Source organism: Hemicordylus capensis, chromosome 12 (assembly GCF_027244095.1).
Source record: "Hemicordylus capensis ecotype Gifberg chromosome 12, rHemCap1.1.pri, whole genome shotgun sequence".
Classification (NCBI taxonomy): domain Eukaryota; kingdom Metazoa; phylum Chordata; class Lepidosauria; order Squamata; family Cordylidae; genus Hemicordylus; species Hemicordylus capensis.
Genome location: NC_069668.1, coordinates 13534388 through 13549316, shown reverse-complemented (window position 1 = coordinate 13549316; position 14929 = coordinate 13534388). Strand labels below are relative to the sequence as shown.

Below are 14929 nucleotides of genomic sequence, written 5' to 3'. Positions count from 1 at the left end.
CGATACGCACACCGACCCGTACCTGTAGGCTGGGATTCCTGGGTTGGCAATCATGACCGACTCCAAGTGGAAACGCCCGTCTCCGAGGTACCTGCAGCAGGAAGGGAAGCCGTGGGGGGGGGGGGGTGTGGGGGGTGAGACTTGAATGGTGGGTCCCAGACATACCTCTGTGTACACACACAAACACACAAACACACACACACTCAGGTTCCTCCTCCCGTTAACTCCAACGTCCAGGTTCCCTCCCTGGCAGCGTCTGCAGGCAGGCCTGGGAGGGACTGCCACCTGCGAGAAGCCGCTGCCAGTCAGGGTAGACAACGCTGGACTTGGGGGGCCAAGAGCCTTGTCTAAGGGGCATGGGGAAGAGATCCTCTCTTCGGCTGCCCTGCCCCACACCGCCGCCCCCCCCCCCACGTCTAGGTTCTCCTCCCTGCCATTAGCCCTGTCTCTGGAATCTATCATGCCCCCCCTCCTGCCCCCCAACAAATTAGCCCCGACCCCCCAAAACGTCGCTCTCCAATTAAAGGCAGAATCCCGTCAGGTCTTCCGCCCGAATTCATTTCCCGTCCTCTCACTCCCTTAAGGCAGGCGGGAGAAAGCGCGGGAAATGGGACGGAGGACTCGGAATCCGAATCGAAATGGGAGCAGCGGGGCTGTCTCTGGGCGAAGCGGCCCCCTCTCGCCCGCCCCACCTCACCCCCCGCCGGCCAGGCCCCGGCAAAGGCGGCCAAGCAGGCCGGGGAACTGGGCAGGGAGGCGCTGAGCCGAGCCGGCAACTGCTGCGGGTACCGTCCTGGATGCTAAATTAAGAGCCTTGGTAGCTGCCATTTACTGAGTCAGACCCTTCGTCCATCTAGCTCAGTACTGACTACTCTGACTGGCAGCAGATCTCCCAGGCCGGAGTCTTTCCCAGTCCTACCCGGAGATGCTGCCAGGGACCGAACCTGGGGCCTTCTGCATGCCTAGCAATTGCTCTTCCATTGCACTACGGCCAACAACAACAACACCAACACCAACACCAAATATTTATATAATGCTTTTCAACAAAACTTCCCAAGGCAGTTCACAAAGATATAGCTAAGATAAAGAAAGATGGCTCCCTGTCCCGAAAGGGCTCACAATCGCAACAGGAAAGATCAGACCGACACCAGCCCCTGGAGGGGTGCTGTGCCGGGGACGGACAGGGCCAGTTGCTCCCCGCCTGCTCCATCCAGAGAACCGCCACTTTGAGGAAGGCGCCTCCTGGCCCCGTTAGCAGGGGGTCCACAGCCACAGTATCTCGGCAAGGGCCGAGATTCCTGCCCTCCGACGCCCTCCGACGCCACCCTAGAAAGGGGGGCCCCCTCCCTGCAGCCTGGCCTGGCCACCCTCCCGCCTCCGGGTGGGCCGTTATTAATCCTCCGCGAGCTCGATGGCCCGGCCGTGTTCACAGCGCATTAAGCAGTTCCATTACCTCCAATAATTAGGTGTGCAGAAGGGGGGGGGGATGGAGGGGGCTTGTCTAATTCCCTGTCCTGAAAGACAATTAACGGGGTAGCAGCAGCAGCAGGCCCCAAACATCCATCTTCCCTGGCTGCCAGCCCCATCCCCCCGCCCCCCATCCAAGGCCCAGCCCCACGGCCGGGGAGGGGGGCAGAGCGGGTGGGTCTCCGCCAGCGCAGGGAAGAGGGGAGCCCCCCCCCGGCAGACGCTGCAGGTCTTTCGTCCGCACCGATGACTTCCTGTGGGGGGGGGAGGAAACGGCAGGGACGGGGGGCTCAATCCTGCTCGGCAGGCAGAGGGTCCCCAGGTCCATCCCTGGCGGCGGCGGCGGCGGCATCTCCAGGCGGGGCCGGGAAAGAGCCCCGTTCGAAACCTGGCGGAGCGGCTGCCGGTCAGAGTAGACAAGCGCGAGCGAGACGGAGCAAGGGTTCAGCTCAGTCGACGGCGGCAGCTTCCTAGGGGAGGGGGCCGTCGCTCAATCCGGTTCAACCCCTGGCGGCGGCGGCGGCGGCATCTCCAGGCGGGGCTGGGAAAGACCCCCCGTCCGAAACCTGGCAGAGGAGTATCGGCCGCAGTGCCTCCCGCGGCCAACACAGGAGAGGCGGCGGAGATGCCTCCGTGGGCGGGGGGGGGGCCGTTTGCCGCCGCTGTGCCGGGCACCCCGCACATGCCCAGAGGCCCCCTCCCTCGGCGGCTACTCACACGACGGCATCCGTCTCCCGGGCCAGGCGGGGGGCGGTGCAGCCCAGGAGCTCTCCGGGCGAAAGAGGCTTGCTCTGCGGGGCGCAGACGGCGAAGTCGGGTCGAAGTTCCCGGGTGGCCGCCTGAGTCCGGGGTGGGAGGAAAAAGCAGGAAATGGAGACCGGTGGGGAGGGGCGTGTCCGTGCGCTCCCCCCCCCCCGATCGCTGCCCTCCCTGGGGGTCCCCCCTTTGTGGGGAGGGGCGAGATATTCTGACGGGGAGCAGGAGGGGACCTCGGTCCCCTCGAACAGGGGTTCCCCGGTGTGGTGGACTACAACTCCCAGCAGGCTCAGCTGCCACGGCCTTTGCCTGGGGGTGATGGGAGTTGGAGTCCACAACCCCTGGGAACCCCTGTTCGCGGGGAGGCTGGATGGGGCCCCCCAAGAGTCCGGCCAGAGGTGCCGACCGAGCAGAGCCGGCTGGGAAACGGCCCTGGGCCCCCCCCCCCCCCCGAGCAGGTTCAGGGACCCCGCCGAAGCTAAGCAGGCCTTGGTGTGGTCAGGGCCTGGATGGGAGACGCCGGCAGGCCGCCTTTGGGGAGGGGGCTGTCGCTCGGGGGGCGGAGGGGCCGCTTGGCACGCAGAAGGGCCCCTCCCTGGAGGCAGCCTCTCCAGGGAGGGCTGGGAGGGGCTCCTGCCCGGAACCTTTGGAGAGCCGCTGCCAGTCAGTGCTGGTGGCCCTGAGCCGGATGGACCAAGGGCCTGACTCAGGATCCGGCAGCATCCTGCGTCCCCTTCCGTTTATCCCCAGCAGCTGCTCCCGAGGAGGAGGGACTCTGAGCTACACGGCGTGCCTCCCACCCCCTGCCTCGAGAGCCCAGAGACCCCAAGCGCTGGATTCGAGGAGAGCCGGCCTGGTGGCAGCGAGCACCAAGGGCCCCCTCTGCTAAGCAGGGCCTGCCTTGGTTTGCACTGGGATGGGATGGGAGACGGCCCGTGGGGGGCCGTGAGACCCTCCCCTGCGGAGGCCGGGCCTGGAGCTCCGTGACCGAGGAGGCTCTGCTGGGCCCTGGCGGCAGCATCCCCACGGAGGGAGTCTCCCCCCACACCGCCCCCCCGCCGACTCACAGGCTCCGAGAAGATGGGACCAGCCCCCCACCCCACCCCACGGCGGGGAAGAAAAGCCCCCCCCCCCGGCCCACATTCCCAAACCGAGGGGCTCTCCAGCCCACCTGCAGGGCAGACACAAACTGGACCGTGCTGACCAGGGCCAGCCGGGCCCCCTTCTGGAAGTTGAAGCGCAGCGTCTCGACGAAATGGGCCGTGTCGATCTTGATGTCCACAAAGACGTAGAGCATCTTCACCCCCCGCGTGGAGTCGATGGGGACTGCGGGGGGAGAAGGAGGGAGGGCTGGAGGCGTGTGTGCGTCCGTCCCAGAGTAGAGGGGGGGGGAAGGAGGCACCCAGAGCCCCTCTCCGGCACATGCCAAGGCTCCCCGCTTGCTACATACACCCGCCTCGCTGAATCGTAAGACGGGTCAGAAGGGAGCTCAGAGGGCCCCCCCACCAAACCCGGTTGCTAAGCAGGGTCTGGCTTGGTTTGCGTTTGGATGGGCAACCGCCGGTGAGCACCGGGAGACCCTAACCCTGAGGGGATAAGGGGGCCGGAGCTCCGTGGCCAAGCGCCTGTCTTGCATTCAGGAAGTCCCAGATTCTTTTCCCTGTTGGCATCCCTGAAACCTTGGAGAGCTGCTGCCAGTCAGTGTAGGCAGTTCTAAGCTAGATGGACCAAGGGCCGGACTCAGTATACGGCAGCTTCCCATGGCCAGATGGAAAAACACAGGCCACAACAATTCCCTCTTCTTCTGTCACCCGCAGCTCACACCCAACATGATGGGAATCTGGTAGAAACCCACCCCCAACCCCACAGGCCTGCAAAACAGACCACACACGCACGCACGCAAATATTTCCAAAATGGGCACTGCGTGTGCAGCGGTTTCTCCCAAGCTGCTAATTTGGGATTCCTCGATGCATCATTTGGGATGTTTCTAATTTCCAGCCAGCAAAGTTGTATTGCTGTGTCAATAAAACACCCCTAAATTGAGCTGGATGTCAGACGTACACGAGACACCCCTGCGGTGCTGGAAATCTGGCGCTGTGAGCTCGGGCGGGCGGGGGGGGGGGAGAGGAGTTCGTGCAGCCAGTAATTCCCCTCCCCACATCACCCCCCCACCCCGTTAATCTGCAATTGCTAGTAAGTCCTCGCTGTGGCCACAAGGGGGGGCCGTTTCAGCTTTAATATTTTGTGCACAATACCATCTCCCCCCGCCCCCACCAGACCCATGGAAAATTTGGGAGGATGGGGGGTGGAACAGACCACCCTCTCTGCTCCGCCATCCCAAAGTGTACCGAATTGCCAGCTCACTCCCGGGCAACTGGGTACAAGATGTACACCCCACGGAAGGTAGACATATATTTTACATAGGTTTTAAAAAAAGAAAATTATCTGCTTTTCTTCAAATTCCCCGGCCACCCGCCCAACATTCTCCCCTCACTTTGATGCAAACCCACAGCCGAGAGGGGGGCGCTGGAGTGGGTCTCCCCTCTACCCATATTTCAACAATTTTTAAAATAAGGGGATTTTTAAATAAGTCGCCCCCTACATTTATTGGCACCCCCTGAAACCCCCCCCCCCACTTTAAGGTTGGCTAGGGCCTGCTCTGAGGATGCCTTCTGAACCTCCCTGCCCCACTTTCCTGACATGCGGGCCCCCTAAGCGGCTGCCACCGTGGTGGTGATGCTCACAGCAGCAGAAGCCCGTATAATCAGCAGAGGAGGAGGAGGAGGAGGAGGAGGAAGGCTGGCAGAGACACAGACCCCCCCCTGCCTCCACCCCCCCCCGTGATAATTCTGCAAATCCACCTTAAAAGCTCACGCGGCCCTTTCTCCCCCCCCCCGCCCCGCCCCACCCGCCTTTCCCTGTTATTTTGAGCCGATTCCATCCTGGGTGGACTTCAAAGTTAGCAGCATCTGGGACAGCGGAGGCAGTTTCCATGGCAACAGAATCCAGGGTACCGTTCTGCCTAGGGAGTCGGCAGCCTCTCCATCCTCCCTCCCTCCCTCTTCAGCCCCCTCCTCCTCCTCCTCCCCGCGCCCAGCAACAACAGCGCCCCCCCCATTCAGCCCTCGCCTCCCCAGCCCCCTGGGAGGGGGTGGGTGGGGGCTTGGCACGCATGCAGGTGAGGCCGCCAGGCGGATAAAGACCCTCCCGCTCCCGCCACGGTGAAGAAGCAGCAGCCGCCGCCGCCACCCCTGGGATTCTGGCTGCCGTGCAAAGAAGCCGGCAAGCCATCCGTTCCACGTGAAGGAATCTCACATCCTGCCCTGAGAATAGGGACATGTGGAAGCTGCTGCCTACTGAGTCAGCCCCTCGGTCCATCGAGCTCAGGACTGTCTGCTCTGGCTGGCAGCAGCTCCCCAGGCTTTTAGAAGGGGCCTTTCCCAGCTCTGCCGGGAGATTTTGTTGGGGAGCGAACCCTGCATGCAAAGCACAAGCTCCACCACCGAGGAAGCCCCATCCCGTAGGAAGCTGCTGCCTACTGAGTCAGCCCCTCGGTCCATCGAGCTCGGGACTGTCTGCTCTGCCTGGCAGCAGCTCCCCAGGCTTTTAGAAGGGGCCTTTCCCAGCTCTGCCGGGAGATTCTGTTGGGGAGCGAACCCTGCATGCAAAGCACAAGCTCCACCACCGAGGAAGCCCCAACCCGTAGGAAGCTGCTGCCTACTGAGTCCGCCCCTTGGTCCATCGAGCTCAGGACTGTCTGCTCTGACTGGCAATCCACTCGCTGAGTGGGGGCAAGGAGGGCCCAGGGCGAAGACAGGGTCCGGGCTACCTACCCAGGCAGCTGTGGCCATAGTGGACCAGGAAGTCAGCTCCCAAGGCCCGGGCGGTGAAGTCGTCCACGCAGCAGGCCCCATACGTCACGTCCCCCATCACGACAGCTTCTGCACCCGTGAACCTGCAAGAGAGGAGTGGGGAGGGGGAAGGGGGCACACAGGACGGGGCGTCACTACCTCGGCGGCAGCAGGCACAGGAGGCTAGGAAGCGGCCACAAACCGTGTCTGACCCTCCGTCCATTGAACTCAGGGTTGTCTGCACTGACCGGCAGCAGCTCTCTCAAGGTTCCAGGTAAGAGTCTGTCCCGGCCCGACCTGGAGGTGCTGCCACCCGGGAATGAATACGGACGGAGACGGCGAGGATTGATAGCCCGCTTTTCCACCAAAGCCCCCAAAGCGGTTGACATACAGCAATCGATTCATTCATTCCATGGCTCCCTGTTCCCAAAGGGCTCACAGTCTAAAAAGAAACCTAAGAAAGACACCAGCAACAGCCACTGGAGGGGTGCTGTGCTGGGGTCGGATATGGCCAGTTGCTCTCCCCCTGCGAAATACAAGAGAATCGCCCCTTTCCAAAGGCGCCTCTTGGCTGAGTCAGCAGGGGACCTTCGGCATGGAAGGCCGAGGTTCTGCCGCCGAGCTCCGTCCCCCGAGGGGCGTATCTTGCAGCGCTCACACGGAGTCACCCGTCCAGATGCAACCCCAGGCGGGCCCTGCTTGGCAAAGGGGGCCATCCAGGCAAGACCAGCTCTCCGTCCCGGGCTTCTCCGGTGGCCACGGAGCCTGGGAACCCCGCTCGGCCCAACCCCGCCCATGAAGCAGCGCCTGGGGTGGCCGAGTGCAGCAGGGAACTCTCCGGTTCGGCTTCGCCGCCGACTCCCCAGCCCTCGGCCCGTCAAATGTCACATGATAAACAGACCATTAACTCTGATTGGAAAGGGCCGGAGGGCAGCACTGCGCTAACGGCCTCCTCTGCCAGGGCTGCGGGGCGGCAGGCAGAGAGAGGGAGTCCATTGGCATGCGCAGACCCAACCAAGGAGCTGCCTGCCCCACCACTCCGGCTTCCTGGGGAAGAAGAAGAAGCCCCAACCTCCAAATCTCCGTTTTCTATTTTGCGGATGGCGTGCCTGCCTCCTCTTCCCGACACACAGAGGATGTAAAGAACCCACGAGGAGGAGGGTGTGCATGGATCCCCACTCGCCGTTCGGCTCGGATTCGAATCCAAGTCGGAATAAAACCGAACCGGTTTGGTCGAGCCGGCCAGCCAGTTTGGTCGAACCGGTTTGGTCGAACCGGCCAGCCAGTTTGGTCGAACCGGTTTGGTCGAACCGGCCAGCCAGTTTGGTCGAACCGGTTTGGTCGAGCCGGCCAGCCAGTTTGGTCGAACCGGTTTGGTCGAACTGGCCAGCCAGTTTGGTCGAATCGGTTTGGTCGAACTGGCCAGCCAGTTTGGTCGAACCGGTTTGGTCGAACCGGCCAGCCAGTTTGGTCGAACCGGTTTGGTCGAACCGGCCAGCGCCTGACTGAACCGGTTTGGCAGTTCCGGTGGCACTATTTGTGAAGAGGGATTGGATTTAAGTCGAGGGGTGGGAGGTACCCGCCAGAAAGGAAGGCTAAGTTCTGAGCAGCCAGGCCCGGCTTGTTGGCACTGCTCTCGGTCTCCCGCCCTTCGACCAGCCACCAAGCCACGCAGGGACCTGTCCCCTTATCACGGCCCCCAATGGCTCTCCAGCTCTGACATCTCTCGCCCGGTCCTGGGCACCACTCAGGATCAAGCCCACTTCTCTGCGTCGTCCAGCGGTTCTAAGGCACAACCACTGAGCAGGTCTAGAAATCTGCCCTCCCTGTCAATACCCGCCGCATGTGAATTTGCCTTGTCTATGGGCGGGTGATTGAGGTCACTCGTTGTTACGGCTCTCTCTCCGACGCCTCTCTGGTCTGCTCCTCCAACCCCAGGTCACTCTCAGCGTTATGATCCGGAGGGCAACAGCACCTCCCCAGGAAGCACATTTCCTTTCCGTCCCCGTATCCCGGCCCACAATATTTCTGGGTGCCTCCTGGGTTGACTAGCTGGTGGGATGCGATCCCTTCTTTACTATATGGTGCTACTCTGCCCTTTCTGTAGAGTTTGTACCCAGGAATAACCCCGTGCCCCACTGGGTCTCACCGTTCCACCCGGTCTCCGTTATGCCCACCGTATCGATGTTTTCATCAGCAACCAAGCACTCCTGCTCGCCCACCTTGGCTCGGGTATATAACCAACAAGGCCAAACTTCCGGCACCGATACGCCGAGTCGCTTACCTGCCACATGCGATCTCCCATTTGACCTTTCTGACCCCCCGATAGGTGCTTCCTGGTTTATCCGAAACGTTTGCACCCTCGCACCGTAGGGGATTTTGCTTGCCGAACCAGATACCCCATTTACAAGCCTTTGCTCGTTGCTACCCTGACCCTGACCCTGTGCAAAAAGGGCTGCCGTTTCCCCCGAATGGTTTGGGGTCAGGGATATAGGAGGGATGACCACAGCCTGGCAACGAAGCGTAGCAACGATCCCCGCTTCCCCCGCTCTTGGCGGGAGGGTAGAGGTTGCCCAGAATTCCCAGGGCTGCGGGGAGGAGGGCCATGTTTCTTTGCCTGCCCTCCCTCACGGACCGAATAAAGTACAGACGGGAAGAAGACGCAGGCGATAATTCATGCAGGTCACAGAGTTCAGCTTTCGGAGGCAGAGCAGCCGGGAACCAAAGTGGGCGCGGAATGCCAATTGCCGCGATTATTTTAGGCGTGCAGGAGAGAGGCAGCCCTGGTTGCCACTAAGTCACACTCTTCTCCTGGGCGGGGGCTTACAGGACTCACAGCCACCACTCTCTGCCCCATCCACTTAAAAAAAAAATGCTAATGGGGCCTCACTTGCCACCCCCCCCACACACACACACTCGAAAGAGCTACCTCTGGCTAAGGGAGAGCTTCAGAACCACGGTCGCTAGGAAGAGCCTCCATGTACCGCAGCAGTCTGCCTCTGTGAATTGGTCTCGGCCCCTTCTAAAGCCATCTACGCTAGTGGCCATCACCACCTCTTGTGGCAGAGAGTTCCATAGGTTCACTATGCTGTGTGTGAAAAAGGACTTCCTCTAGCTGCTGGACCCTGCTTAGCAGAGGGGACGAATCCACGCTCACGCCGAAGGACCCCGCCCCCCCCGCCAGCCTGGCCGGCTTCCCCTCTGGCAGGCCCCGGGATGACCAGCCCCCACGCCCACCTCCCTTGCAGCCGCCACATTTCGTGGGGAGCCGTCTCTGGCAGAGCGAGTTAATATTAAACAGGGGAGCGCGGGGGGGGGGAGGAGAGGCGGTCTAGCGCTCAGCCCCACACTCCCAGCAGCACCTCGCCTGGATGCGTCTCTGCATGGCAATTACCACACCAGCCGCAGGACGCCAGCCCTGCACGCAGCCTCACCCGGCGAAGGCCAAGCACAACAGCTGCTGGGGGGCAGACGGGACCCACGGCCCCCGCCTTCCCACCCCACAAGCCGAGATTCCAAGGCACGGAGGACAGCCGCCGTACCCAAAGCCCCTTTCCGGAAAGGCTGAGAAGGCCAGGGAGAGGGTGGCGTCGGCTTGGCTTGGCTTCCCAGAGACAGAAACATGTGCAATGCTGTTGGGTTTCTTAATGGGCCTGGAGTGCTTCGACCATCCACAGGGCAACTCCAAGGGCAACGGAATCAGGCACGGGTAAGGGGGCAATCCCTGGGGTAACGGAATCAGGCACAGGTAAGGGGGCAATCCCTAGGGTAAAGGAATCAGGCACAGGTAAGGGTCAGGCCCTAGGGTAACGGAATCAGGCATGGGAAAGGGGGCAACTCCGAGGGTAACGGAATCAGGCACGGGTAAGGGTCAGGCCCTAGGGAAACGGAATCAGGCACAGGTAAGGGTCAGGCCCTAGGGTAACGGAATCAGGCACAGGTAAGGGTGCAATCCCTAGGGTAACGGAATCAGGCACGGGTACGGGGGCAATCCCTAGGGTAACGGAATCAGGCACAGGTAAGGATCAGGTCCCAGGGTAACGGAATCAGGCATGGGAAAGGGGGCAACTCCGAGGGTAACGGAATCAGGCATGGGTAAGGGGGCAATCCCTAGGGTAACGGAATCAGGCACGGGTAAGGGGGCAATCCCTAGGGTAACGGAATCAGGCACAGGTAAGGATCAGGTCCCAGGGTAACGGAATCAGGCATGGGAAAGGGGGCAACTCCGAGGGTAACGGAATCAGGCATGGGTAAGGGGGCAATCCCTAGGGTAACGGAATCAGGCACGGGTAAGGGGGCAATCCCTAGGGTAACGGAATCAGGCACAGGTAAGGATCAGGTCCCAGGGTAACGGAATCAGGCATGGGAAAGGGGGCAACTCCGAGGGTAACGGAATCAGGCACGTTACCACTTTTTCCAGTGACTTTAGCCATAAGCCAGTTTCCAAGGTGATATTATATCTACCTATATATCTAGGAAAAGAGCTGGTCTTGTGGTGGCAAGCAAGAGTTGCCCCCTTAGCTAAGCAGGGTCCACCCGGGTTGCATACGAAAGGGGGACTAGAGGTGAGAGCACTCTAAGATCTTCCCCTCAGGGGATGGGGCCGCTCTGGGAAGAGCATCTAGGCTCCAAGTTCCCTCCCTGGCGGCATCTCCAGACAGAACCAGGAATAAATAAAGACACACACACACTCCTATCAGTTCCATGGCTGCACAGGGATTTGAACTCGGGTCTCCCCAGTCCTCGTCCAGCGCTCTAACCACTGCACCTGGTCCCTGCCTGCTCCGTGCGCTTATATGCAAGCCAAAGCCCCCGGGAGTCAAGGATTGCTGCTGTGGAGTCACGCTTGGGGTTCCATTCAGATAAAAGGACGGCCATAATCAGCCGCCTTTGAAGTCGGAGACATGAAAGCAAGCCCCCTGCCGGGAGGGAGGCAGCTGGCTCTTAAAGGGGCAGCAGCAGCAGCAGCAGCGGGAGCAGGCAGGGAGGCTGCCGCCGACCAGGGCCCAGCCAGAGACCGGTGCCCCCCACCCAATACCCCCTGCCCCAGAGGGCTGCGCTCCTCCGCGCTCACGACGCCCCACCCGGAAAGGGGTCTGGGAAGCCGGCATCACCCCAGGGGCTTCGTTTCCCCGCGACTGGGCCAGCAGTGAGACCCCCGGCACGGGAAACACGGGTCTCCGGGCGCCTCCCGGGCCACACAGCTCTCCGCGGCCAGCAGTGCCTGGATACGGCCCCCCACCCACCCGCCCTCTCTCCCCGCTGGCTCACCTCTCCATGATGTCCACCAGGGTGCAGGCGAACATGAGGAGGCCTTCGGGCATCTGCAGCGCCACTGGAAGAGAAAGGGGGCAGGGGCGGGGGGGCGCTCAGGTCCGGGGAGGGCACACCCAGAAGCCCCCAGCCGCCTCCGCCAGAAGGGGGCTCCCGCGGAACTGGGGGTCGCAAAGCATGCCTTGTCCCCTCTGCTAAGCAGGGCCCGCCCCGGTTTGCATTTGGATGGGAGACTCCGTGTGAGGTGAGCTCTGTGAGAGGGGCTGCCCTGGGAAGAGCCGCTGGAAGTCCCACGTCCCCTCCCTGGCAGCAGCATCTCCAAGATCGGGCTGGGAGAGAGAGACTCCTGCCTGCCACCTCGCAGAAGCCGCTGCCAGCCTGGGTAGACAGTCCTGAGCTAGACAGACCAAGGGCCTGACTCAGTATATGGCAGCTTCCTAGGTTCCAGATGTGGAAACCAAGCTGGGCCCTGCCACAACTGCCAGCATCCCCAGCGGCCATGGCCTTGGGTTGGGGGGTGATGGGAGTTGTAGTCCGCAACACCTGGGGATCCCCCTGGCAGGGGACCTCCCCCTCCAGCGTTCTGAGGAGGCTCTCTGAGCCCCACACCCCGATTCCCACACGGGGGTTCAACTTGAGGCTGGGGACGTTCCGGGTGCCCATAAGCATGTGAAGAGTGCCTACTGACTCACCCAGCACTTCTGCCAAGTGGAGCCCCCCCCCCCGATTCTGTCTCCATAGGAACCAAGGAAGCTGCGTCCTACTCTGACTGGCAGCAGTGCTTCCAAGGCTTCAGCGGGGAGTCTCTCCCAGCCCTTCCTGGAGATGCTGCCGCCAAGGAGCGTGGCCACGCAGGGGCAGAGCGACAGCCCACCCCCTTCTTCCCCGGCTCCCAGGTCCAACCCCTGGCCTGGGAGAGACGCCTGCCTGGAACCTCGGAGGAGACGCTGCCAGTCAGTGCAGGGAACCCTGAGCTGGGCGGGCCCAGGGCCGGACTCCGTCAACGGCAGCTTCCTGGGCTCAGCTAAGGAGCGGGGAGGCGTCTCAACGCCTCTGTATGCCCCATGCAGTCAGTGCCCAACGCCCTCTTCTTGCTCCCTAGAAAGCGGGGGGGGGGACGGACAAGGGGCATCCTGCCACTTTGCAACAGCCCCCCCCCCCCCACAAATCCACCACCTTGTCCACTGCCACGCCTCGCCCCACGGAAGACCCCCACCCCTACACACACACACACAATGGGGCCAAGGGACTCACCTCGCTTCGCCTGGGCCTGCCGTAGCCGCCAGACCGTCTTGTGGATCTCAAAGTTGTAGTTGGGCGGGAGGGACCCCACGGCCGCCTGGAGCTCCGGGTCCGACAGGATCTCGTGGGGGATCTGGTGAGCCACTCGGCGGTGGGGCCGGCCCCCTACGCGAGAAGGAGGCGCGAGCGAGTCAAGGCGGGGCTGGGGTCTCTCTCTCTCCCTTCCCCGCTCATTCCAAGGCCGGCCGCAGTTGCTGGGGCGGGAGGCACTCTGCATACGGCCAGAGGCGCCCTTTTCATCACTGTTCCACAATGGAAATGGAAACAGAGCCCAGCACCCAAGAAGAAACGGTCTGTGAAGCAGGCCACCATTTTGAGGAGGGGGGCGGAGGCTCCGCCTGGCAGGCAGAAGGGCCCCCGGTTCAGTCCCTGGCAGCAGGTGGGGCTTCCGGGAAAAAGCCCTGCCTGCAGCCCTGGAGAGCTGCTGCCAGCCAGTGCTGGGCAATGCTGGGCCAGACAGAGCAAGGGCCTCGCTCAGCCCAAAGCAGCTTCAAAGCAGCCTTGTGGCTCCTCTTGAGGTTGCTTTGGGATACGGACACAGCTGGCTGAGAGAGCCTCTGCTTAGCGTGCAGAAGGGCCCCGGTTCACGCCCTGGCGGCAGAAGCCACTCCAGGTAGGAGAGCTGCTGCCAGCCAGTGCAGACAATGGTCGGACCAGTTTCCCATGTTCCTATTCCAGCGTCAGAGGCAACGCGCCCCTTGGGGGGGGGGAGCACCCCCTTCCAACTCCAATTCTGAAAGCAGCACGGGGCAGTGGGGCAGGGGGCAGTGGGGCGGGGGGCAGGAGGGGAGGTCGCCGGCAGCCCCCCTCATGTTTCAGGCAAAGGCTGCAAAGGACTCCTTGCCACAGTCCGCGAGGGTCAGAGCGGCCCTCCCGGGGTGCCAGAGATCTGCCCACCAACCATGGCAGCCTGCCCCACAGAAGGAGCCTTCAACCCCCCCCCCGCCCGCAACAAGAAGGGGGCTTCCCCCAGACTCCACCCACCCTTGGGGCTGGCAGTCCCACAGACAAACACCCGCGGCCGGGAAGCCTCCATCTCACTGCTCTGGAAAGACAGCCCCAGGAGCTGCCATCTACTGAGTCAGACCACTGGTCTATCTAGCTCAGTGTTGTCTTCACAGACTGGCAGCGGCTTCTCCCAGGTTGCAGGCAGGAGTCTCTCTCTCCCAGCCCCCTGTCTTGGAGATGCTGCTGCCAGGGAGGGGACTGGGAACCTTCTGCAGGCAAGCAGGCAGGTGGGGGCTCTTCCCAGAGGTGGTGGACTACAACTCCCAGAATCCCCAGCTGTGACAGCCTTTGCTTGGGGGGTGATGGGGGTTGTAGTCAACAGCATCCGGGCATCCCTGTGCCAGGGAACACACCGGCCCCCTCCCCCAAGGGGAACATCTGGCCGTGCTCACACACGCCGCCTCCCATCCAAATGCAAACCAGGGCAGGCCCTGCTTAGCAAAGGGGGCCGTTCATGCTCGCTGCCACAAGACCAGCTCTCCTTCCACGATCAACAACAGCAGCAGCAACAACAAATATTGATATGCCGCTTTCCAACAGAAGTTTTCAAAACAGCAGTTGACCCAGAGCAATAGCAAATAAACAAACACAAGCGGGGCTCCCTGTCCCCCCCGAAGGGCTCACCCTCTAAAAGGAAGCATAAGGCAGACCCCAGCCACAGCCTCGGGGGGGGGGGTGCTGTGCTGGGGACAGAGAGGGCCAGCTGCTCTCCGCCTGCTCCACACAAGAGAATCAACCACCCACCACGGCCAGTCTGGCCCGCAACGAGGCAGCTTGCGGTGACCGGCAAGACCCAAAGGGCCTGGCTGGTGGGTGGGCTTGTTTATTTGGGGAGGGGGCCGCATCTGCTTGGCCGGCAGAGGGTCCTCCCCGGTCCAGCCCAGATCTCTCCTCTACAGGCCTGCGGCAGCCCCAGCACGGAGGCGACGGGCCAGAAAGTGGAACCACCTGGGTCGAGCCCCCCTAGCCAGTAGCAGCCTAGCCGGAAATCTCTTCCTCCGAAGAAGATACCCGAAGGGAGCTCAGCTGCCCCGAGTACCAGCGCGGAGGGGTGGGGTAGGCCGCCCCGCAGCCCCGCCAATTCACCTGCAACCGGGGCGGGAGCGGAGGAAGAGCCGGAGCTGGAGGAACCACCGCCCGCGTCTGCGGGAGCCGCCATTGCTGCCGAACCCACGTGGAGGCCAGAAAGGCAGAGCCAATGGAGCGCCGATCGCGAGAGCCAGGCAGGAGCAAGCCCTCGACCGAGCGCACCGAGCGAGGGCGGCGCGCA

General features: G+C 62.5%; 1 protein-coding gene across 2 annotated transcripts in view; it reads right to left on the bottom strand.

The window, feature by feature from the left end:
* Positions 1-14929, bottom strand: part of DPH1 (diphthamide biosynthesis 1) — a 23146-nt gene extending 8217 nt beyond the window's left edge. Inside the window, exons 1-7 of one of the 2 annotated variants that reach the window (XM_053275605.1) lie at positions 14746-14929; positions 12604-12756; positions 11347-11410; positions 6058-6179; positions 3395-3549; positions 2185-2306; positions 23-91 (exon numbers count right to left, since the gene is read on the bottom strand). In XM_053275605.1, the coding sequence (XP_053131580.1) occupies positions 23-91; positions 2185-2306; positions 3395-3549; positions 6058-6179; positions 11347-11410; positions 12604-12756; positions 14746-14818 (758 nt within the window). In that variant the 5' untranslated portion in view covers positions 14819-14929. The remainder of the gene's footprint in view (positions 1-22; positions 92-2184; positions 2307-3394; positions 3550-6057; positions 6180-11346; positions 11411-12603; positions 12757-14745) is intronic. The other variant, XM_053275606.1, reaches the window with a different exon arrangement.